At 44.8% G+C, this 24,843-nt stretch overlaps 1 protein-coding gene across 1 annotated transcript in view; it reads right to left on the bottom strand.

Annotated features, from left to right (window-relative positions):
- The window catches only part of cep126 (centrosomal protein 126), a gene marked incomplete at both ends in the record, with an annotated part of 58,094 nt that overhangs the window by 24,462 nt on the left and 8,789 nt on the right, over nucleotides 1–24,843 (bottom strand). The window contains one exon of the mRNA XM_084310369.1: nucleotides 2,624–2,769. Coding sequence (XP_084166495.1) covers nucleotides 2,624–2,769 — 146 coding nt within the window. The remainder of the gene's footprint in view (nucleotides 1–2,623; nucleotides 2,770–24,843) is intronic.

Here is a 24,843-nt window from a genome sequence, read left to right as displayed (position 1 = left end):
TATAGCAAATGGTTCGATCGCAAGAATGAAAAGCAAGGGCGATAAAGGGCTCCCATGTGGGCAACTTCTACAAATGTTAAAGGGTTTAGAGACCTTACTATTCGTCAGAACTTCTGCAGTAAGCCCTGTCCAAAGCAATCTAACCCATTTGGCGAATGTATCTCCAAAGCCAAATCGTGTTAATGTAACGGAGGTACCGTGTGTCTATCCTACAGTCACGATGGACAGTGTTGTGAAGTGACTGTGGACGGCAGCAGTACTGCAAGTAAACTCACTCCCCAGAGGCGTCCAGACCCATTACTTAGAAGTGAATTCACTTCTTGATATAGTGGTCTGTGATGCCGCCTTCTCTGAGAGGGGGGTAGGTGTACACCTCAGAAAAGCTATAATGTGTGATATAAACACAGACGTTTCTTCCTTCTCTGAGAGGGGGGCAGGTGTACACCTCAGAAAAGCTATAATGTGTCTGATATAAACACAGACGTTTCTTCCTTCTCTGAGAGGGGGGCAGGTGTACACCTCAGAAAAGCTATAATGTGTCTGATATAAACACAGACGTTTCTTCCTCCTCTGAGAGGGGGGTAGGTGTACACCTCAGAAAAGCTATAATGTGTGATATAAACACAGACGTTTCTTCCTTCTCTGAGAGGGGGGCAGGTGTACACCTCAGAAAAGCTATAATGTGTCTGATATAAACACAGACGTTTCTTCCTTCTCTGAGAGGGGGGCAGGTGTACACCTCAGAAAAGCTATAATGTGTCTGATATAAACACAGACGTTTCTTCCTTCTCTGAGAGGGGGGCAGGTGTACACCTCAGAAAAGCTATAATGTGTCTGATATAAACAGACGTTTCTTCCTCCTCTGAGAGGGGGGCAAGTGTACACCTCAGAAAAGCTATAATGTGTCTGATATAAACACAGACGTTTCTTCCTTCTCTGAGAGGGGGGCAGGTGTACACCTCAGAAAAGCTATAATGTGTCTGATATAAACAGACATTTCTTCCTCCTCTGAGAGGGGGGTAGGTGTAGTACACCTCAGAAAAGCTATAATGTGTCTGGTATAAACACAGACGTTTCTTCCTTCTCTGAGAGGGGGGCAGGTGTACACCTCAGAAAAGCTATAATGTGTCTGATATAAACACAGACGTTTCTTCCTTCTCTGAGAGGGGGGCAGGTGTACACCTCAGAAAAGCTATAATGTGTCTGATATAAACACAGACGTTTCTTCCTTCTCTGAGAGGGGGGCAGGTGTACACCTCAGAAAAGCTATTTAAGCATTACATCACACGCAGGAGTGGTTTGTGACCAATAAACCATGCCTAGGGGTGGTTGTTAGGCCCGAGGCGCAGCAGAGGGTCGTTAGACCCCCCTAGGCATGGTTTATTGGTCACAAATCACGACTGCACGTGGTGTAAAGCTTTTATACAACTGCCAGATTCATCCAACCTTATTTCTATACAATAAACACACATTAATCGAAGATTTATTGAAAAAACCATCCGCCAGAAAAAGTAGTTCCCACAACTCCATGTGGAAGCAGCTTGAAGTGCATCCAACCAAACTAACACATCCAACTGTGTATTATTGGAATGATTGAGAGAAGTTGCCTCATGTGGAAGCAGCTTGAAGTGCATCCAACCAACTAACACATCCAACTGTGTATTATTGGAATGATTGATTGAAAATTTATTAAAACGTTTTCTTTGCCCTATAGGAAAAAAACGTTTTCTTCGCCCTATTTTTTTATTTATTTCTTTTAGCCTAAACTTAACCAGTTGGAAACCAGGGGTACAGTAATAAAATTAGCAATCAACCAATCAATCAATTCAATAGACCATGCTCACTTAAAACAGCGCTGCTTCTCTCTCAGTCTGAGTCCCCCGCTGTTGCAGACAGGAGTGTGTGTGTGTGTGTGTGCGTGTGTGTGTGTGTGTGTGTGTGTGTGCGTGTGTGTGTGTATGTGTGTGTGTGTGTGTGTGTGTGTGTGTGTGTGTGTGTGTGTGTGTGTGTATGTGTGTGTTTGTGGGTACGCCACCGTCGGACAGTGTGAGAGAGAACGCTGCAGTCGGAAAGTAGGAAGGAAGAAATTTAAATCAATCAATTAATCTATCAATCAATCCGCGATTTTTCTTTTGTTCTAGATTGAGTCAAGACCCATCAATTACATCATCCAACATTGTTTAAAATACTAACACGTTCCCCTTGACAGAATCGCTTTATATTTAGTCGTTATGACGCTATCAACATATCCATTTGTTAAAGATTATTGTCCGCCATCTTGTTTTTTCCGACGGAGTGATCCGGCGGAGTGATGTGATTCGGTGGTGGGCGGGTCCTGGGACCAGGAGCGTGGATTATGAAGGATACATACGTGTAAATGGACTGTTTCAGCCAATCAGAATAGAGAAATTTGCATGCCGTTGTATAAAATATGTATAAACACTGACGTTTCCTCCTCCTCTGAGCGGGGGGCAGGTGGGCTCTCTGGAAGCGCTCGGTGGCATCCTGCACTCGCTGTCTGCGCTGCTATAATGTGTCTGATATAAACACAGACATTTCTTCCTTCTCTGAGAGGGGGGCAGGTGTACACCTCAGAAAAGCTATAATATGTATAAACACTGACGTTTCCTCCTCCTCTGAGCGGGGGGCAGGTGAGCTCTCTGGAAGCGCTCGGTGGCATCCTGCACTCGCTGTCTGCGCTGCTGCAGGATCTTCTCTCTCAGCCGCTGCTCCTGGAAGTCCCACTGTTTCCTCCTCTCCTCCAGAGCCCTGGGGCACACAGGGTTCAAGTTCAAATGTATTCCACACATATAAACGTTCAAGTACCTTGCAGTGAAATGATTCCTCTGTGTGACCCCCCCCCCCCCTTCAGGCTGTACATAGCACCAAGAAAAAAGAAGGACATGAATGCAGCATGAATGAATGAAGTTTATTTTTCGGTCTTGTTTACAGACAAATCAAACACACCCGTGTGGACTTACAAAAGGAAAAGAAAAAAAAAATCACAAATGTACATATTCAAGGCAAGCTCACACACAAAATCCAAAATCAACGACCGAAAAAAAGGAATAGGCTGAAGCACATGCTTATTTTTGCCTATCCCTTACAAATTCTTAAAAACTAAATATATTTTAATATAAGAAAGAAAAACTTAAAATATGCTGCAAGATATCATCTTTTTTAAAGAAAAAACAAATGTTTGATGTTTTTACTCAAACTGTACTCCTGAATTATTTTATCCTTTAAGGCTTTTTTAAATCTCCCCTGAGAAGTACACAACTTCAACCCGTCACTAAGGCTATTCCATAATTTAACTCCCAAAATTTAAACACATCTAGCTCTTACATTAGTTCTTACCTTTTTACATGTTTTAAGAATACATAACCCTCTTAAATGATATGTTCCTTCTCTTGGTTGAAAGAGACATTGAATACAAACTGGTAGGCTTTTATTCTTAGCACGAAAAATTATTTCCAAAGTTTTTATCTACAAATTTGAATGTGCAGGACTTTATGAATAATGGATTTGTCGATTCAAGGTAACTACACAGTACATTTCTAATAGTACATTTGACTCAAACTGAGTATGTTTTACTCAGTTTGAGTAAAATTTACTCTGCGAAAATTTACTGTGTAGCTTTGTTTATTATTCGAATTAGGGCTGTCAGTTTATCACGTTAATTAGATTAATTAATTACACAGCAAATTATCGCATTATGAAAATTAACTCAAAATTAATTAAATTATTATTATTTTTTTAAATATTTTTGTATCTCATTCATTCCATAAGAACATAGAATACACATTTACAGATTTTTTTTTAATATGGTCCATTTGCATGTTCTTGGTATCTGATTCTAGGGACATCTATGGATCTCAGGGAATGTATTCCCAGTGTCAGAAATACTGTGTCTGTTACTAGGCTTGAGTAAATTGTAATGAACCAAATGAGAATATCAATAAAAAAAAATGCTATCTTTGACTGTGAATAACACCATGCTAAAATTTACCAGACCTGAAAAATCTAAGCAAATGAATAAATGGAAGATGATTAAATAGAAGGTTTTGTAGATACAGTACTGAATTCTGCCATTTGAAATATGACTATAGAATATGGAATATCAGGCCTGAAATGGTTATGCAATTAAAATGTGATTAATTAGATTAATTAATTACAAATCCTTTTTAAATTTTTTTAATCACCCGCCAGCACTAATTCTAATAGCTCTTTTCTGTAGTTTAATAATAGGATCTATATTTGTTTTATAAACATTCCCCCAGACCTCAACACAATATGACATGTATGGCACAACAAGTGAAAAATACAATATACCGGTATGCAAACATTTCTGATTTAACAGCTCCCTTGTTTTGTACAGAATGCCAACAGATTTGGCTAATTTACCTTTGATATATTGTATGTGGCTTCCAACAAAGTTTGTGATCTATAATCACACCTAACAATTTTGTTTCATATACTCTTTCAATTTCAGTTCCATTTAAATTCAGTTTCATTTCACAGTCGGTAGGAACACAACCAAATACCATACATTTTGTTTTGTTTTAAGAGACAACTTATTCCTATCAAACCATTTCTTTAACTTTATCAATTCCCTTTCTACTGTTTTCAATAATTCTTTTATGTCCTCCCCTGATACAAAGTAAATTAGTATCATCAACAAACGTAACAAAATATTTGATACTGTAAAAATGTAATTTAAATAAAGTATAAATAACTTGGGTCCCAATACGGAACCCTGTGGAACAGCACAAGTTACTCTTCTAAGATGTGATTTTGTGTTATTAATGTTTACATATTGAAACCTATTATTTAAATACTTCTTAACACATTGGGCTCCATGGGTTATATCCATCAATATACCCAGTCTGCCACAGTTGAAAGCCTATGGAGATGTTTACCTTCTTTGCAGGGCTATAACTTTTAAAATTGTATTGCTATATTGACATTACTATGGCCCATTCAACATCGATTATCTATCGTTCAGGATGTGGGAACGTTATATTTTTTCATTCATACATTGTTGTGTTAATACCGTCTAGAATATAAGTATGTTTTTAGACAGTATAGCAGTAATTCCACAAACGAGAGTTATAGGCCCTGACGCATATGATAGATTATCGATTGGCGTTTATTTCCTATACACGCTATATTAAAAAATTCAAATGTATATGATCGGTATACATTATGCTTCATCATGCGTGAAGGAAAGGGGGGGGGGGGGGGGGTCGTTTTTAATTCCTTGATCGTCAGTAACGGCTTTATTTAGTATGGGTTGATATATTGATCAGATGGTTTGCAGTGAAATGAATAAACAATCGGGCTGAAAATAACGTTACTGTCCTCTTACCGTTCACCGATGAGACTGGAGGAAAAAGATCCCAATTATTTGACGCCGATCTCCTACATCCATTTCCGGTTTGTATGGCGCAATAAACGCCGAAATCATATCGATTATTAAGTTTAGAAAGCGATCCAAATGCACTATAGTGTTTGTCTGGAGCCACGTAACAAGATATCACTGCCGGAGGGATTTCCTTGACGCACCGATCGGCACTTCCGGTTTTGGCGAGAGTGTAACTCGCCCAACCATCCACCAGGTGGCGGTATTGAGGCGTTGCAATCTCATACAGGGTCCCGCTGGAGTCCGGAGGTTGGCTGGATGAATTATGAATGCCATGGCGAAAAAATGAAATATTGATCCCAAAAACGGCGTAAGTCGTTCTTGGCGTTCAACGCATGGCGGTAGGGCTGGGCGATATGACGATATTATATAAATATCGGGTACAGTTCATTAACGATACACTTTTTCAACGTATCGTGGATATCGTGATGTTTTGCCCAAGAGGATTGTGTCGCGTCAATCTGTCCACACGTTACTCGTTCATATCTCAGCCTGTGCTGAGATATGCCCATTCCGCGGTCTGTTAATAAAGTTTTCAATCAGACAGATGTATGGAAAGGCTTTTATTATAACATTCGTTGTAGTAAAATCATTATGCCTCATTTAGCATCCTGTGAAGCACTGGTCTCCTACTCGACGGCCGCGGGGAGCTAACGTTAGTAGCTTTGTTGATGTTCAGTGTTCACTTCAGCACACGGGACATTCAGGAAGTCATAACGCTTGCCGATTGGTGCTAAGAACAGCAGGGCGGGTGCAAGCGGTGTGACGTCATTGGCAGACTCGACTGTCAATCAAAATGATTATGTTTCCGTCAGAATGAATGAATGAAAACTGTATTAAAAGGTTGCAGAATGGGTACAATACAGTACAGGAGGATGAAGACCAGAAAAAGACTTTCGGCTTTTTTACATAAGGGTCCTCCATTTTCAATTCATCAAAACATTTAGAGACATACATATATACAGTAGTTTCATAAAAATGCTAAAATGCTATTTATTGATTGATTGATTTAAAACTTTAACATATTGCAGAATGGGTACAGTACAGCTCAATACATACAATTGTTAAGGGGATGCAGACCAGAGAAAGACTTTAGTCTTGTTTACATCAGGGTCCCCCATTTTCAATTCATCATATTTCATATCTAAATCATATAATATCTCATATGCAATATATAATCTAATAATCTAAATCTAATATAAAAATGCTAAATGCATGGGTATTTTATTTTGTCTTTAATGTTAGCTTGCAAACTCAAATACTGTCTTGGTAAGCCTCATAATGAATTGTTTGGGGTAAAAAAGAAAAACATCGTGATGTGTATCGTGTATCGCCGAAAGGTCAGAAAATATCGTGATATCATATTTAGGCCATATCGCCCAGCCCTACATGGCGGGCAAAAACGGCGTAACTCGTTCTTGGCGCAGGATGTGTTAACCAATGATGAGTGATACCTCTTATTCCATACGTTCCATTTTTTGTAAAAGCAGGGAATGATCAATTGCAGTGTTTCCCCTGAAAAAAAAATTCAGCAGCGGTGCTGTGCCTCTAGGGGGATCCGGGGAAATATTTTTAATAATTTTTTTTTTTTTTTTTTTTTTGTCTAGTTCAGTGATTCCCAACCTGGGGTCCGCGGGGGGGCGCAGGGGGTCCACCAGACCGCAGATGATTTGAGGTCTATTTTCACCCGTTTTTCTGTACTTTTTTTTCTTTCAGAGAAATATTTAATTAGCATATTTTCATCAGACGCATGAATAGTCTCTCCACTACAATAAAAAAGAAAGATAAATAAATAAACATCTAGACATGATTTTTGAACGTTAACAGTAGGCTACCGGGTAGCCGCTAAAACGTGAATCAGTTGACTATCACTTTCCGTAGCTAGCCTAGCATGCTAGTTAGCTTTCTCGGCTCGTCTGCAGTCAGCTGCCAGAGGCGAAAATGTGTGACAAACGAAAAGGAGATGACGGCAGCTCATCTGCAAAATAAGTTAGGACCTACAGCAATTGCGAAAATTACATCACCATGGGCTTCACTGAGGGACCAGACAAACGACCTGAGTCTGTGATTTGTGGAGAAAAGTTGACAAACTCGAGCATGAAGCCCAGCAAGCTGAAGAGACATCAGGCGTCTAAGCACCCAGAAACCGTTGGGAAGGACGCAGACTTTTTTCTGAGGAAAGAACAGTCTCTCAAGGCGAACAAGCCCGTTGATGTTAGAGTAGTGTGGAGCAGGGGTGGCAGTGATTTACAGAAGGCTACCGAAGCCTCCTTTGAGTGTTCGCTTTTAATTGCAAAAGCAAACAAACCGCACAATATTGGCGAGCAGCTCATCAAACCAGCCTGCATCAAAATGGTTGAGAAACTGTGCGGCCCACAGGTGGCGGATAAACTAAAATCAGTACCACTCTCGAACAATGTAGTGAAAGACCGAATTGATAAGATGTCAAGTGATTGCGAGCAGCAGCTGTCAGAAAAGCTTAGAAAGGGTCCATTTGCCATACAACTTGATGAAACTACAACTGTCGCAGACGAGGCTGTGCTCATCGTTTATGTGCAGTATATCGAAAATGAGGATCTGAAGCAGGACATTCTCATGTCAGTCAACCTTACTACCACCACTTGTAGTCCAGTCATTATATGAAAAAACCTAGGACAAATTGCAACAGTAGCAAACTCAACTGATTTTGTATCCTCATTATGTCCTTAGTGAGGGAAAAAAAGTCACAAGGAATCCAATCATGGGAAAGTTTTGAAAACGACCTATATATATTCATATCGAAAAATGCCTGTTACAACATAGTGGTGAAAATTTTACTTTTAGATATCACTATAAAAACTCACAAGCTGATTACACACACAAAGACAAGAAAAAAAGTCAATCACAACTTCATTGAATTATTCTGTTTACTCATGCAAATCACACATTATCTTATTTGATATGCACCAATTAGCATACACGCCAGAACTAATCAAAACATTTAATAAAGAAATTTTTTTCTTCTTGGAATATTAGTAGATAGGCTCTGTGGAGCTCAGTCCACGAGGATGGGGCTCAAGGGTTTATGTCCGTGGGGATAGGTCCATGGAGATGGGTTTTTTTTTTTTATAATAGGCGGAAATTACATATTTGTACAGCATGCAAAACACTACATGATTCTTGCACAAAACTACATGGGCTTAACATAAATTTGGTATGTCTGTATAGGGGAGGCTTGTAGGTACCCATGTAACCCAATACCATTAACATATATTGAGGTAGAAGGCCAAGGGACCATTTGAAAAATGGTGATGGCCATATTTCCCTCCCCAAAAAATCGTCTTAACTTTGAATAATTAGGTATGTAGCCCCCTTTCCAATGAGGTAACATGACATGGTTGGTCTCATTGGAAACCCGAGGTTGTCTAGAATCAAATGGTATCTTTACTTTTGAGCTACCTCAAAATTTGAACGCGTCACAATCTCTGAAAGACAGTGTCGTCAGTGATCCTGCCAGCAATCAAGTAGGTGTCAAAACATTGAAAAAAAACACATTTCCCATGATGGGATTCCTTGGGACTTTTTTTCTCTCACTAAAGACATATTGAGGATACAAAATCAGTTGAGTTTGCTAATGTTGCAATTTGTCCTAGGTTTAGCCTAATTCTGGCCTATAATGACTGGACTATAGGGATAACAAAACATTGAAAAAAAACACATTTCCCATGATGGGATTCCTTGGGACTTTTTTTCTCTCACTAAAGACATATTGAGGATACAAAATCAGTTGCGTTTGCTAATGTTGCAATTTGTCCTAGGTTTAGCCTAATTCTGGCCTATAATGACTGGACTATTGAGGTGAGGATATTTTACTGCAGTGGATTCTTACTTCATTCAACATAAATGCAAACTGTTCACCATTAGGGCCTGATTTGAGAGGATGAATACAGGATTTGAATATTGGCCAAACATTTTGAAATACATATGGTGCAAGATGAGATTTGTTGATTGAAGGCACAAGTCAAAGAAGCATAGTGGGTCTAATTATGATGCATATGCCTGTGTATAAGCAGTTTGTTATTAAAATGACTAAATGTATTAAAATGACAAAAAAATGTATTTAATGGTAGTTTATTAGGAGGGGGGTCCAGGAATTTCATCAGAGATGTTTGGGGGTCCCTGGGGGGAAAAAGGTTGGGAACCCCTGGTCTAGTTCATAGCAGCGCCGCTGCTGAATGCATATAGGGGAAACACTGAATTGTGTCAAATGCTTTAGGTAAGTCAATAAATACACCTATTGAGGGTCGTTTTTCATTAATTGCTGTTGATATATTTTCCACAAAATCTATCACTGCTAAGAATGTTGATCTATTGCTCCTAAAACCATATTGATGGTCACTCAATAACCCATATTTTCAATAAAGCCATCAAGTCTATTTACAATATTTTTTTTCGAGTATCTTTGAAAATTGAGGTAGCAATGATATAGGTCTATAATTTGATATAGTATGTATGTCACCACTTTAAAAAATTGGAACCACCTTGGCCATTTTCATTTCATCAGGAAAAATACCAGTTAAAAAGGATTTGTTACATATATAAGTGAATGGTTTGAGGACAGTCAAAGACTTCTTTTATAGTTGACATGTCAATAGTATTACTATCAGTGGATTTTTTTTCTTAAACTTTCTAACCATTTCTAGCACATCACTCTCACAAACACCACCAAGGAACATTGAGTTGCTGTTTGATGGTGAATCAGAATAAGTTTCACCCTCTGTAGGGAGGTCAATTTCCTTAGCCAAATTAGGGCCTATATTAACAAAATACTCATTAAACTCATTAACAATTTCCTCTATATCTTGAATAAATGAATTGTAATTTTTTTCAAAGTATATTGGAAAGTCCTTTTTACTGGACTTTTTAATCATGTCATTAACTCATTGGACGCCAGACCCGATGATAGTTGGGTTAACTCGCCAACCGTTCAGCGCCAATCACGAGTATAGTCGGGTTTTAATCGTTATTTCTTTTATTAGCGATATCCATTAATTTTCATCCATCCAGCCTGATGTTATCGTTGGGAATGGGTCTGAGCTCACAAAAGGGCAAATACCGCTCCCTACGCCTTCTGGCTGGTATTGCACTCCACTGGGAATGGTATAGTTTTTTTCTGGGATGATCCAAGCCGCGCGGGCGTGGTTTAAATAATCAGGCGAGGTAACCTGATTTCAACTATAGATCTGCGAGGCTGTGTATGTGTGGCTGTTTTCCGTTGGGTGCAGGAGGTGGGTGGGGGGGGGGGGGGGGGCGCCGCGCTACAAGGGCCATTTCATGTATGCACGAGGAAGGATAATAATGATGATCTAGCATTGATTTCAGGAAGATTCGATAATCAGGCGAAAAATTACAACGTTATATTCTTATACTTATATTCAAAACGGTATAAAATGGAAATGTACTGATGAAAAAACAATCCATTTTGTACATGTTGACTGGAAGCAACTCACTGATAATTGACGGGTGTATTCAGGGCCGTAGCCAAGGTTTAGAAATTAGGGAGGTCCATTTATTTCTTTGGCCCAGACCGGCCCACTATAATCGGTCGGACACCACCCACCAGTACACCATCCTTGCGGTCCCCTTAAATATGCGTACCTACTGTACTATTCCCCCAACCCACTACAAAGCTGGGTAGTAAGTGCCATGGACAAGTGGACCAGTGTATTCACTCACTCTTGGCTGAATCTTGTTTTGGGTGGTGATGTAAAAACACCTGCATCATAGCAGGCTCAGGATGGGCAAAGTAGTCTATAGCCTGTTCGTCCCTGTCTCTCTCCTCCACAACCTGGCTTGACTAGACATAAGGAGAGAGAGATGATTACAATTAACTGGTACATTCAGGTCCAGAATTGTTGGAATTCCCTGACAAAGATGTGCAAAAAGCTGTACAATTTAAACAATACCATACTGGTAATGAGCAAATAGTTGTTTATTCAATGAATGCATGGAGCTGTTCCATCTTATTTCATTTGATACTAACTACTCAGTTCATACAGATTTCAAGTATTCAAATATCAATGATGAATATTGCATAAGGTTTACACAGTTAATAGATCACCTTCTTGTTTTATATTCATGTTCAGAGAGGAGTAATAGTTAGATATTTGTATGTGATTTATATGGCAATTAAATCAATGGTGTGTTTGTTTGGGGAGTTTGACCTACAGTTAATGTGCCTACCACGTGAAGGTGCATGATCAATGGACAGCACAAAAACAATTTGTGTAGGTGGAGACTAGAGCTACCACAGATAGTAATAAGTTATTAAGAGTAAGTAATCCATACCATACCTATATAACCTAATAGTTACCTTATTACCATACTTGGCTGAAAATAAACGTTGCTGCCTGTTGTGAATGTGTTTTTCCCTGTAGGCTAACATAAGTAGGCATACATTTTTGCAGTTGAGCAATAATTTGCAGTTGAGTAGGCTATATGTTGTGGGCTGTGTGTTTATGTCTTCCATCGAGGACCACCTTGGAAATAAGTGTTTTAATGAATGCTTTTAGGTGATATCCTCAGGAATACAAATCGGTCAAGATAATTTGTTTTTAATATGATGTGTTTTTAATTTCCAAATAAATCTAATCAAATCAAAAAAGCAGTTTTTGCAGTTGAGCTACAGGTGTTGTATATTATACAGCCTTTTCATGCATCTTTATCAAGGGAACCCTTATCCTAATGATTTAAAAAATAATATTATGATGATACGATATGGACCTAGTAGTTGGGTCATCTGTGGCACTTTGTTTTTCAATGGATTTGTCATCTAGGAGGGTTAATAAACTAATTTAGCCAGGGTGTATTTTTTTTTAAAGGCGGGGGAAATTTGTGAGCGACCAAAATCCAAAATGGCTGCCGTGGAAATTTACTTTTTAATGGTTTGACCTACAATGATGCACGATACATGGTACCAGCCCCCTCTCAGTCATGTACCAACCCCCTCTCAGTCATGTACCAGCCAGCCCCCTCAGTCATGTACCAGCCAGCCCCCTCAGTCATGTACCAGCCCCCTCTCAGTCATGTATACCAGCCCCCTCTCAGTCATCTACCAGCCCCCTCTCAGTCATGTACCACAGCCCCCTCTCAGTCATGTACCACAGCCCCATCTGAGTCATGTACCAGCCTCCTCTCAGTCATGTACCAGCCCCCTCTCAGTCATGTACCAGCCTCCTCTCAGTCATGTACCACAGCCCCCTCTCAGTCATGTACCACAGCCCCCTCTCAGTCATGTACCAGCCCCCTCTCAGTCATGTACCACAGCCCCCGGGCCCTCTCAGTCATGTACCACAGCCCCCTCTCAGTCATGTACCACAGCCCCATCTCAGTCATGTACCACAGCCCCCTCTCAGTCATGTACCACAGCCCCCTCTCAGTCATGTACCACAGCCCCATCTCAGTCATGTACCACAGCCCCCTCTCAGTCATGTACCACAGCCCCCTCTCAGTCATGTACCCCAGCCCCATCTCAGTCTTGTACCACAGCCCCATCTGAGTCATGTACCAGCCCCCTCTCAGTCATGTACCAGCCCCCTCTCAGTCATGTACCAGCCTCCTCTCAGTCATGTATACCACCCCCCTCTGTCCTGTATACCAGCCCCCTCTCAGTCATGTACCAGCCCCCCTTTCAGTCATGTACCACAGCGCCCTCTCAGTCATGTACCCCAGCCCCATCTCAGTCATGTACCACAGCCCCCTCTCACTCATGTACCCCAGCCCCATCTCAGTCATGTACCCCAGCCCCATCTCAGTCATGTACCACAGCCCCCTCTCAGTCATGTACCAGCCCCCTCCAGTCATGTACCAGCACCCTCTCAGTCCTGTACCACAGCCCCCTCTCAGTCATGTACCACAGCCCCATCTCAGCCATGTACGACAGCCCCCTCTCAGTCATGTACCACAGCCCCCTCTCAGTCATGTACCACAGCCCCCTCTCAGTCATGTACCAGCGCCCTCTCAGTCATGTACCAGCCAGTCCCCTCTCAGTCATGTATACCAGCCCCTCTCAGTCATGTACCACAGCCCCCTCTCAGTCATGTACCACAGCCCCCTCTGTCATGTACCAGCCCCCTCTCAGTCATGTACCACAGCCCCCTCAGTCATGTACCAGCCAGCCCCCTCAGTCATGTACCAGACCCCTCTCAGTCATGTATACCAGCCCCCTCTCAGTCATCTACCAGCTCCCTTGCAGTCATGTACCACAGCCCCCTCTCAGTCATGTACCACAGCCCCATCCGAGTCATGTACCAGCCCCCTCTCAGTCCTGTATACCAGCCCCCTCTCAGTCATGTACCAGCCTCCTCTCAGTCATGTATACCAGCCCCCTCTCAGTCCTGTATACCAGCCCCCTCTCAGTCATGTACCAGCCCCCCTCTCAGTCATGTACCACAGCCCCCTCTCAGTCATGTACCACAGCCCCATCTCAATCATGTACCACAGCCCCCTCTCAGTCATGTACCAGCCAGCCCCCTCTCAGTCCTGTACCACAGCCCCCTCTCAGTCATGTACCACAGCCCCATCTCAGTCATGTACAACAGCCCCCTCAGTCATGTACCACAGCCCCCTCTCAGTCATGTACCACAGCCCCCTCTCAGTCATGTACCACAGCCCCCTCTCAGTCATGTACCAGCCCCCTCTCAGTCATGTACCAGCCTCCTCTCAGTCATGTACCAGCCTCCTCTCAGTCATGTATACCAGCCCCCTCTCAGTCATGTACCAGCCCCCTCTCAGTCATGTAACCCAGCCCCCTCTCAGTCATGTACCACAGCCCCCTCTCAGTCATGTACCAGCCCCCTCTCAGTCATGTACCACAGCCCCCTCTCAGTCATGTACCAGCCCCCTCTCAGTCATGTACCACAGCCTCCTCTCAGTCATGTACCACAGCCCCCTCTCAGTCATGTACCACAGCCCCATCTCAGTCATGTACCACAGCCCCATCTCAGTCATGTACCACAGCCCCCTCTCAGCAGGGAACAAACTTAACTTTTTGACTTACCAGCCATTTGGCTGGTAGATTTTTAAAAGTACCAGCCAGGCAGATTTTTTACTAGCCAAAAATTATAAATAGCTTTTTAGTATATCGCCATGTGTTATTATTGAAACATAGAAGTGGGGTCGGGACACACATTTTATTTCTATTTTTTTAACTGTTTTAACCATGTAGTGTAGCACTTTGGGATCCCAGTGAACAAAAAGTGCATTACAAATCCAATCTATTATTATTATTATTATTATTATTATTATTATTATTATTATTATTATTATTATTATTATTATTATTATTATTATTATTATTATGATGTGTGGCTGCCGCCCTGGCGGACATCTGTGCTCTACTGAGTGCACCTTTCTAGTCTAGAGAGAGAGCGCTGATTCCCCGTAGCTGAACAGGGTTGCATTTTGTCAACACAAGTTGGAACCCTGGAGGAAGCGATATAAGGAAACGAATTGCTCCGCTAATCGCTCATGTTGACCCCGCCCTCACCGCTCACCTTGAATAGAGCGCTCCCCGCGTCACATCGCTCAGCAGATTTTTTTTTTTTTGGAGCATGGTAAATTAGCTCAAACTACAACAGTCTACACCCCCTGGGCCCCTTAACAATTGTTTGTATTGAGCCGCATTGTAATTAGGGATGTCCCGATCCGATCACGTGATCGGGATCGGCGCCGATTACGTGCTTTTCAGAGGATCGGGAATCTTTTTTTTATAAAAACCGGCAGTCAAAAAAAGATTTTTTTTTAAATTTTATTTTTTCAACAAACATGACCATGTTCCCGTCTTAAACGATAGGTTATGTAGATAACCTAGTTATATTAGTATTGGCTGAGCGTCCCGCTCTGAGCCTTACGAGATACCTCCCATTTCCTGGGATACCTAATGTATCTCCCACGAACAACTTACATGCACCCCACCTGTATGGGGCCCCGCCCCTTATGGTGGCACAGCCCATATAACCATGACTCTGGTCATGAAACACCCTTCCTCGCCAAAACCTGTCCCAGGAAAAGATCCCTCAAGAGGGAACTCAGGGCCGCGCAGAGCGGGACGCTCAGCCAATACTAATATAACTAGGTTATCTACATAACCTATCGTTATATATCGTTTTTGCTTTCGCGTCCCGCTCTGAGCCTTACGAGATAATGGGGAAGAGCGGGCGCGAGACCCGACAGATGTACCCCCTGAGGACCCGTAAGCCCACATCAAGGGGTGCGGGGAGCCCTGTCACCCCATCCTTCCTAACGAAGGGGGGCGCAGTCAACTCCACCTGAATGCGAACAAGAGGGAACTAGAACCCCTTGAACACACCGTACAGGCGGAACCACGTGTGACTCAACACACTGCGGCCCATACCCATACACTCCTGCTACCCGACCAAAGGACGGGAAGCAGGAAAGGCCACAGACCCCAGAACCGCCTGGGAGACAGAACCCCCGGTCATGTCCATGAGGTAAAACCTTACAAAGGGGCCCGGTGAGGACCATGAAGCCGCAGCACAGATGTCCTCCACCGAGGCCCCACCCAGGAGAGCGGCAGAGGCAGCCACCCCACGAGTGGAGTGCGCCCTGACGCCCCCAGGGGGATCCTGCCCAGCCAACGTGTAGCAGAGGGTAATACCCTCACACAACCAATGGGACAGGCGCTGCTTCGACAGTGCCTTACCAGCACGAGCCCCACCGTAACAGACAAAAAGCTGGTCGGTAACCCTGAAGTCCTGAGTACGGCTGAGGTAAATCCCCAAAGCACGGACTGGACATGACAGGTGAAGGCCCGCATCTAACTCACTAGTGTGAGGAGGAGGACGAAAAGCCTGACCCACAATATCCCGGGAGCGGAAGGAACTCCGGATATTCTTAGGCACGAAAGCAGGATTAGGTCGCAGAGTGGCACCGCAATCGGTCCGAAAAGACAGGCACTCTGGACGTACCGAGAGCACACGTTTAGCGGAAGTGACAGCCAGTAGGAACGCGGTCTTGAAAGACAGCTGTCCCAACGGCGCCTGCTTGAGCGGCTCAAACGGGGCCAAGGACAACCGACCGAGGACCAATTGAAGATCCCAAGTCGGAGCCAAGGAGCGTTGCACCGGCTTAACGCGTCAAGCGCCAAGCAAGAAACGCTTCACAAGAGGGTGGCTGAACAAAACAGTCCCCTCAAAACCCTCATGATAGGAGGATATAGCTGCCGCATATACCCTCACTGTCGAAGCCGACAGCCTACCAAGAAGAGACTGGAGATAACCCAGAACAGCATCCAGGGGGCAGGAGACTGGGTCCCAGCCCCCCCCCCCCCTTACACCACTCTTGGAACGCACGCCACCTGCCCGCGTAAACCGCGACAGTGGAGGGAGCATGCGCACACCGGATGGTATCAACCACCGCGGGATCCATCCTCTCCAGACTCACCCTCCCACCAGCCACACCACCAGGCGTTGACCCAACACCGGAGGCTGGAAAAGCACTCCGTTGTGCTGCGAGAGGGCCGTCGCTGACCACGGAATGACCCAAGGAGGAGCGACCAGAAGCTGGATTAAGACCGGGAACCACACTGCCGTGCCCCGGTCCGGCGCGACCAGGATCACCATCCTGCGCTCCCTCCGTATCCGCTCCAACAGCTGACTCAACAGCTGTACAGGAGGGAAGGCGTACAGAAGACCGGGCGGCCACGGAAAGGTCCAGAAGGCATCCACCCCCAAGGGGGGATGATCCGCTCGACTGAGCGAGAACCACAAGGGGCACTTGTGAGAACGTCGGCACGCAAACAGATCTACCGAGGCCTCCCCGAACCGATCCCAGATCTGTCTGACTATGTCGGGGCGGAGTTCCCACTCGTCGCGACGAGGACCGCCCCAAGACATTATATCCGCCGCCACATTTTCCGTACCAGGAACGTGGAGCGCCCGCAGACTGCGCAGCCTGCGGGATGCCCATAGCAACAGTTCGCGCGCCACCCGGAGCAGGCGGGCGGAACGAGTCCCACCCTGCCTGTTGATATACGCCGCCGCCGTCACATTGTCCGTCCTGACCAAAACGTGTTTGCCTACCACCAGGTGGCCGAGCCGTTTGAGGACCAGGAGGACCGCCTTCAACTCCAACACATTGATATGCAGGACAGCTGGGTCGGCATGACCCGTCCAGCTGCCCCCCCCTGTATGGGTCCGAAACGCCCCTCCCCAACCTGTGAGAGGCGTCGGTGAAAACCGTGACGTGGGAGCCACTGCTGCCCATGGGGACCCCAGCGGAGAGGATACCCAGCCTCCCCCAGTGGGCGAGATCCCCCCATATCGACAAAGGAACCGTCAACCGTCTCCCTTTGCCCCACACCGGATCTATTCTCAAAGAGAGAAACCACCTCTGTATCCGCCTCATAAAGAGGAGGCCAAGAGGGACCACCGTGTGGGCCGCCGACATAAGGCCCAGCAGACGCATCACCTGCAGCGCCGTAACCGTCCCTCCCAGACGGAAACCCCCGAGCACGTGACGGAGATCCCCCCGACGCTGCTCCGAGAGGGTCGCAAGCATGGGCTTCGACCTCAATGTCAAGCCCAAGTACTCCACCTGTTGACTGGGAAGAGGGGTACTCTTCTTCCAATTCACAGCAAAACCCAGGCTGGTGAGGAATTCCACCACCAGCCGAGTATGAGACCTGGCAACCTCCTCTGAACGGCTGAGGAGCAGAATGTCGTCGAGATAGAACAGGACTCGGATTCCCCCACGACGTAAAGGCCCCAGAGCAGCCGCCACGCACTTGGTGAATGTGCGGGGAGCCAGAGAATAACCGAACGGCATTCTGTGGTACTCGTACGCTACGCCCTGAAACAGGAACCGTAGGAACTTCCTGTGAGGAGGGAAAATGGGTATGTGAAAATACGCATCCTTCAGGTCTATGGAGGTGAACCAGTCTCCCTCCTGACAGCAAGCAGAAGGAGTCGGACGGTCAACATCCTGAACGGTCTCACTACAATCAACCGATTGAACATGGACAGATTCAGTATAGGTCTGACCCCTCTAGTTTTCTTGGGCACCAGAAAATAACGGGAGTAGACGCCTGACATTGCGTCCTCTCTCGGGACCACAACGACGGCCTGCTTCGCCAACAGAGATTGGATCTCGTCGGCCAGGGCTGTAACTGCGCCCGACCCTAACAATAGGGTCGGCACCAAACCTGAGAACGGAGGATGGGGCCGCACAAACTGCAAAACCAGCCCCGCCTCTAACGTTCTCCTCATCCACCGATTCAAAGGGCATTCCCGTCGCCATATGTGAATATAATCCCACAGCGCCCCCGCCGTCAACTGACGCTGGGCCGCAAGGAACAGCAGATAATTGGCCCGGTCCCCCCCGTCGTGCAAAGCACCCAAGGGGGGACCCCGACAGAAAGGGCCGGTTTTATACGGGAGGAGCGGTCATCAAACTTGCGGACACACACTCACCCCCTGAACACCCCTCCAGCACACGCTGAGGAGTTGTTCCGCAGCCAGACACGCAAGGCCTGAGGACCCCATGGGCTCCTACACGCCGAAGCCCTGCAGTGATATTGCTACCACTCAAATCACGCTCGCCTCTCCTTTGCAGACCACTGCCGGTTTGACGGGAGTGGGAGGCAACAGCGCGATACCCCGCCTGGCGAGGGCGAAGCCGGGGTAACCCCTGCTGAGCATTCAACAGAAGAGGCACCGAGTCCCCCTGCTGACCACTGGAGCTAGTGGCAGCTGTAACACCAGGTTCCACCCACCCACAACCTGCGGTGTAGGAACCACGCGACGACGGAACATTCTCACGGACAGACCCAGGCTCAGCTCACTGGGTGTCAGCCCCTGTCTCCATGAGAAGCGAAGAATGGGGCCGCATACGCTTCAATGAAGGTTCGCGGCCCGCAGCCAAAGGAGAACGCTCAGAGCCCCGCTTCTGGGGGTACCAGAGAGAGGATTGAACGGGGAGCGGGCTGCTCGCGGCAAAATGACGACGGGTTGGTTTACCAAACCCGAAATCACCCAAAATGGCCGAGCCCTCGGCCGCCAAGACTGTCGGCCTTGCGATACCCTGTCGATTCTCCAACCAGGGCACCACTGGCGGGGGAAACATGGCCGCCTGTCGAGGATCTCGCCACAGTCGTTGACGAGACCGTGCTCCCACCCCTGGCTGCACAGCGTGAGGCGGTGTAGGACCCGGATCAATAACCGCCTGCGCCTCCACAGAACGCCCAAAAAGACTATCTGTGGAAAAAGGAGTCGTGAGGAGAGAAAACCTATCCTCTTCCCCAAGAGGAGACTGCTCCAACCAAACATGCCTAACAACCAAAGTCGATAGCATCCGAATCCTCCCCGCAGTTATAGCTTGCGACTGAGTCAAGATCTCTATAACACCACAAACATGAATCACGTTCATAGTGTCGGTTGGACCCAAAGACCTACAACCCGACGCCATCTTGGATAGGAAAGTAGCCAGCTGAGCCAAAACACTGGCCGCCGCTAAATGCCATCCTGCAGCAGTATACCACTCATTCGTCCATACTGCCACCCTCCGAGCCGACATGCTATCAAGCAACGGCCAGGCGGAACGTCGTTCATCCCCGCCTGGGCACAAAAAAGAAGCTACCTGGCTACTTAGCCAAGGTACCCCCGGGCTGCACCCCGTCGTCAGCCCCTTCACCCGCAAAAAAGGTAAATAGAGCTCAGCGAACCCCCCCACATCCACCACCGACTGACCTTCATCAATGAAGCTGGCAAGAGGAGGGAAAAGCGGAATCCCGCTGCGGGGATTATTAGACATTCCAGCGTCAACATCAGCGTCAGCAGAAAAAACAGCAGTAGCATTAGCGTTAACAGCATGTTCCAGGATCGCCAGGACATCGCCCACTACAGTGGAACGATCGCCAAGCCGCCCCGGCCCTGGTGCCGAAACATACTCCACAGCACGACCAACACCGACATTGATGCCTACTGACACAGACCTCACCTTTGTACAAGCCGACCCGTTAGTCAAACCTTGTACGCTGCCCCTCGTCAGCCGAGGAACCACCAGCACAGGTCTCAAGTGTCGCCGAAACAAGCTCCGGAGAATCCAGGGAAAAACAACTCTCCGGTAAGCCCTCAACATTACGAATCTTCCTTAATCTTTTCATTCCGCTAGTCTCGTATGGTGCACGCATCCATTACGCTGGGACGAAAATAGAGGAAGGGTGTTTCATGACCAGAGTCATGGTTATATGGGCTGTGCCACCATAAGGGGCGGGGCCCCATACAGGTGGGGTGCATGTAAGTTGTTCGTGGGAGATACATTAGGTATCCCAGGAAATGGGAGGTATCTCGTAAGGCTCAGAGCGGGACGCGAAAGCAAATACGATATATAACTCATATGGAGGCCTTAGTTTTGGTTTTAAATTACATATAATATATCATTAATGTATTTATTGTCACACAGAGCAGAATAATTGTCCACAACAAACACATCCCCTTTAATTTACACCGTTGCAACAAACACTTTCCCTTTAATTTTAGACGCTCACATCACAACAACACGTTGCTCCCCGAAACGTTATCCACTGACTTGAGCAGCTGCTAGAGGTTTGTAACTAAGCATTTTAAAATAGAAAGTCAAGCCAGTCCAACAGCAATTGCAATGTTTGCAAGGAGGACATTTCGCGTGGAGGAAAAACTCATGAAGCAGCAGGAGGCGGAGTTTTCAGACTAACTTTTCAGATAACGGCAATTATTTGCTGTGTGACTGAGGATTATCGTCGGCGTTTCAGACCAGAATGGAGCTAATCATTACGTAAGTCGAACACTGAATGTATACTAATGTGCAAACATATATTGAAACTTTTAATATTTCTCATATGAAGCACATATGAATGTAAATAACAAGAGCCGTGCCCCGGACTATAGGCAACAGAGGGGCTTCTTGCTCCGCCAGTTTCTGACACGAATGCGTCAAAATTGATTACTAATGTGAAAGATCGGATCGGGAACGATCGGAATCGGTAGATATTTAAAATCACATGATCGGGATCGGATCGAGGGCAAAAAAAGGCGATCGGGACATCCCTAATTGTAATTGTACCCATTCTGCAATGTTAAATAACGTTGTTTATCCATTCACTAGCTCTATTAAGCGATGATAGCTAGCCTAGCCACAATGCTATGGTCGCTGCCATTAACGTTAGCATGTAAGCTAACGACAACAACAATGGCGTCAAAACAGGATGCGAGTGACAAAGCCTGAACAGGATATCACAGGTTCACCCTTCTCATTGGTTGAAAATGGCCTTCATGTTTGTACATCGCCATCTGTTGCTTTGGCATTGTACTACATGTATATTACATCAGTGTTAAACCACTGTGAGCGGCCTGGAGGCCAGGGAGTGGATTGCAGCGGAGGAGAAGCGGTAGATGCAGTGTATTTTGTTAGCCGCCAGGTGGCGGGCAGACCTTAAATTCTAATCGCCAAAGAATAAATCTACAAGCCAGTGGCACTGGGCGTGTAACTATTTTGTACCCTGCGGCTCTCAGTCATGTACCACAGCCCCATCTGAGTCATGTACCAGCCCCCTCTCAGTCATGTACCAGCCCCCTCTCAGTCATGTACCAGCCTCCTCTCAGTCATGTATACCAGCCCCCTCTCAGTCATGTACCACAGCCCCCTCTCAGTCATGTACCAGCCCCCTCTCAGTCATGTACCACAGCCCCCTCTCAGTCATGTACCACAGCCCCATCTCAGTCATGTACCACAGCCCCCTCTCAGTCATGTACCACAGCCCCCTCTCAGTCATGTACCAGCCCCAAATAGTTACCGAGGTCCAGACCTCATAGGTGACCTCATAGATGGCTACGGCCATAGCTATAATTTAAGATATATTTTAAGCACTCGCAAATTTTGCAGTGCCCCCCCATTGACTTACAGCGGTGGCGTACTAGCGCCATCTCGCGGATTAAGCTCCGGCGCTGAATGAGTTAAGAGCCAGTATTGCTTCTGGTGATTTTTTCCTATAACCAAATTGTGTGAATGCCTATTCTTTTTTTTTCTTTTTTATTCCTCATTTCAAACACAGCAAAGACAGGCAAATTATCACTTACATCAGTCACTAATAGTCCACTTATTATCTTCTCATCCATTACATTATAATAGTTATAATAATAATAATAATAATAATAATAATAATAATAATAATATAAAATAAAAACTGTAATTGAGACAAAGGCCTAGAATATTAGGCCACACCTATTTATATATAAAATATCTTCTCCATATGTGTGTAGGTTTTTAGATAACAGGTATTAGGGGTATATCTTATATAAGACAATTAACTAAAATGTGATCTCATTGGATGTGCTCTGACAATTAATGCTTGTATATCTTATCGCGTGTTGTCATGTTTGTTTATGTGTTTGTTTAAAAAATAATAATAATAATAAAAAAAAAGAAAAAAAAGAAAAAAAAATCTTCTCCAATATTGACATATATCACATACATCTGTTGATGTGTGAAAAATCACAAATCAAATAAATAAATAATAGATCCAAATGCTGTTCATCACATTGAACTTCATGACAATGTACAGTGTGATATCAAACCCAAAAAAACTTGTTATTTTCAAATAACATCCCTCACTTTGTTGAATATTTGGTTATCAGCATTTAGAGGACAGAATTGTGTGCAACAATGTCACAATAACATGATTTCATATCCCAATATGACACAATAAACAATAATCTTGAATGAATGCCCAAATCCCTGGGCCATTACTTAATTAATTTGGCCCAGAGTGAGCATTTGTAGTACCAGTAACCCGAGTCAATTCCTCTAGGTGTGTTTTCAGACATTAATAAGTTAAAGCCGCGACTCACTACTGGTCTAGAGTCCAGGGAAGTCATTAAGGACTGTGTGTGTGTGTGTGTGTGTGTGTGTGTGTGTGTGTGTGTGTGTGTGTGTGTGTGTGTGTGTGTGTGTGTGTGTGTGTGTGTGTGTGTGTGTGTGCGTGTGCGTGTGTGTATGTGTGTGTGTGTCTTGGCGGCTGACAACAATCACTGATCTCTTGAAACCAATATCGGAATATCTTAAGATAAAAGGTTCAGGATACTTGCACTAAAGCCTTCAGGTCAATTATTTCAGGTTTCAATTATGTATGTGCCAAAACTGATACATTTCAGACTTAGAAGAGTGCATAAAATGTTTGTTTAGGAAGGAAGAATGACCCAGCATTTTCTAAATGAACGTGTTTTACTGGCGATAAACCAGTATTCACCCTGGTAGAACATTTTCAATTCATAGCCTACGAAGCTCCATAGGAAACCATGAACATAGACGGGTTTCTCGTCTGCGTCAGACTCGGTGTGCGCACCCATCAAGGAGGCAAAACGGACCGCAATCCTGATCGGAACAACGGGGAGACTACAATATATTTAGATTATATTATATTCAAATCTAAGTACAGTACAACAAAAAGAGGTTTGGCATCCAACCAGAGTGCAAATGTAGCAGTAAAGTGCAACAGCACAATTCATCTGGTACAAAATATACAAATGAGTACTACTGAGTGCAGTGCTAATCAGAGGTATGTACAGAGTTGTAGTATAATATGTACAGTGATACAGGTATAAAGACAGTATGGTAGTAGTCATACTGTCCAGCAGCCTAACTAGTAAGAGTAGGCTATGTACAGATAGATATAGTATCTACAGATATGTAAAAGGACTATACAGTTTATACAGACAGGTGTGGATAGGTATAGGTATATTTGCATTTGTTATCCATGCTAGCGATCTAAACAATCAATCCATGCCAAAGCTAGATATGTAAAAGGTGAAAGATTCACACTCTGATTTAGCTAAATAATATCCAGCCGTTTTCATTTGAAACTACTTCAGTCAGGGTAGTGCCATTGTTTCTCCTTAGAGCCATGTACTATTTTTAGCGACGCAGCTCAAAGGCAGGTAGGGGGCAACTCAGTCATGTGATTCAGCAGGTATTGCTGATTGGCTCGAACACGGTATGTTTACAAACAAGAAACCGGTCTATATGGTTTTAGATATCAAATATACTGTACTGTAGAGATAACTGGTCAGGTAAAGTGCCCACAGAGATGTACAACTGTGTCCACATGAAAAATTATCATTCCAGTACAACAAATACATGCATGTTAGATCTGAAATCGTGGTTAAAATCCATCTACCTGTTGACACCTACCATACATTGTAGGCTACAGATAGGTTTGTTTTTTATCATGTAAAAACAAAGGTAGTTACTCCACATTGCAAACACTTAGCTAAAACGAATACCATACTGTACCTACCTGCCTCTGGAAGGCTGTTTGTTCCCAGATACCATACAAAGAAAAGTGACCTGCTCCACCTGTAGCCTTGCAACAGCATACTCTCCTCACTCAA

Source organism: Notolepis coatsorum (genome assembly GCF_963971535.1).
Source record: "Notolepis coatsorum genome assembly, chromosome: 1".
In the NCBI taxonomy this organism is placed as follows: domain Eukaryota; kingdom Metazoa; phylum Chordata; class Actinopteri; order Aulopiformes; family Paralepididae; genus Notolepis; species Notolepis coatsorum.
The sequence above is the reverse complement of the archived record's forward strand: the minus strand, read 5'-3'. Positions and strand labels throughout refer to the sequence as shown.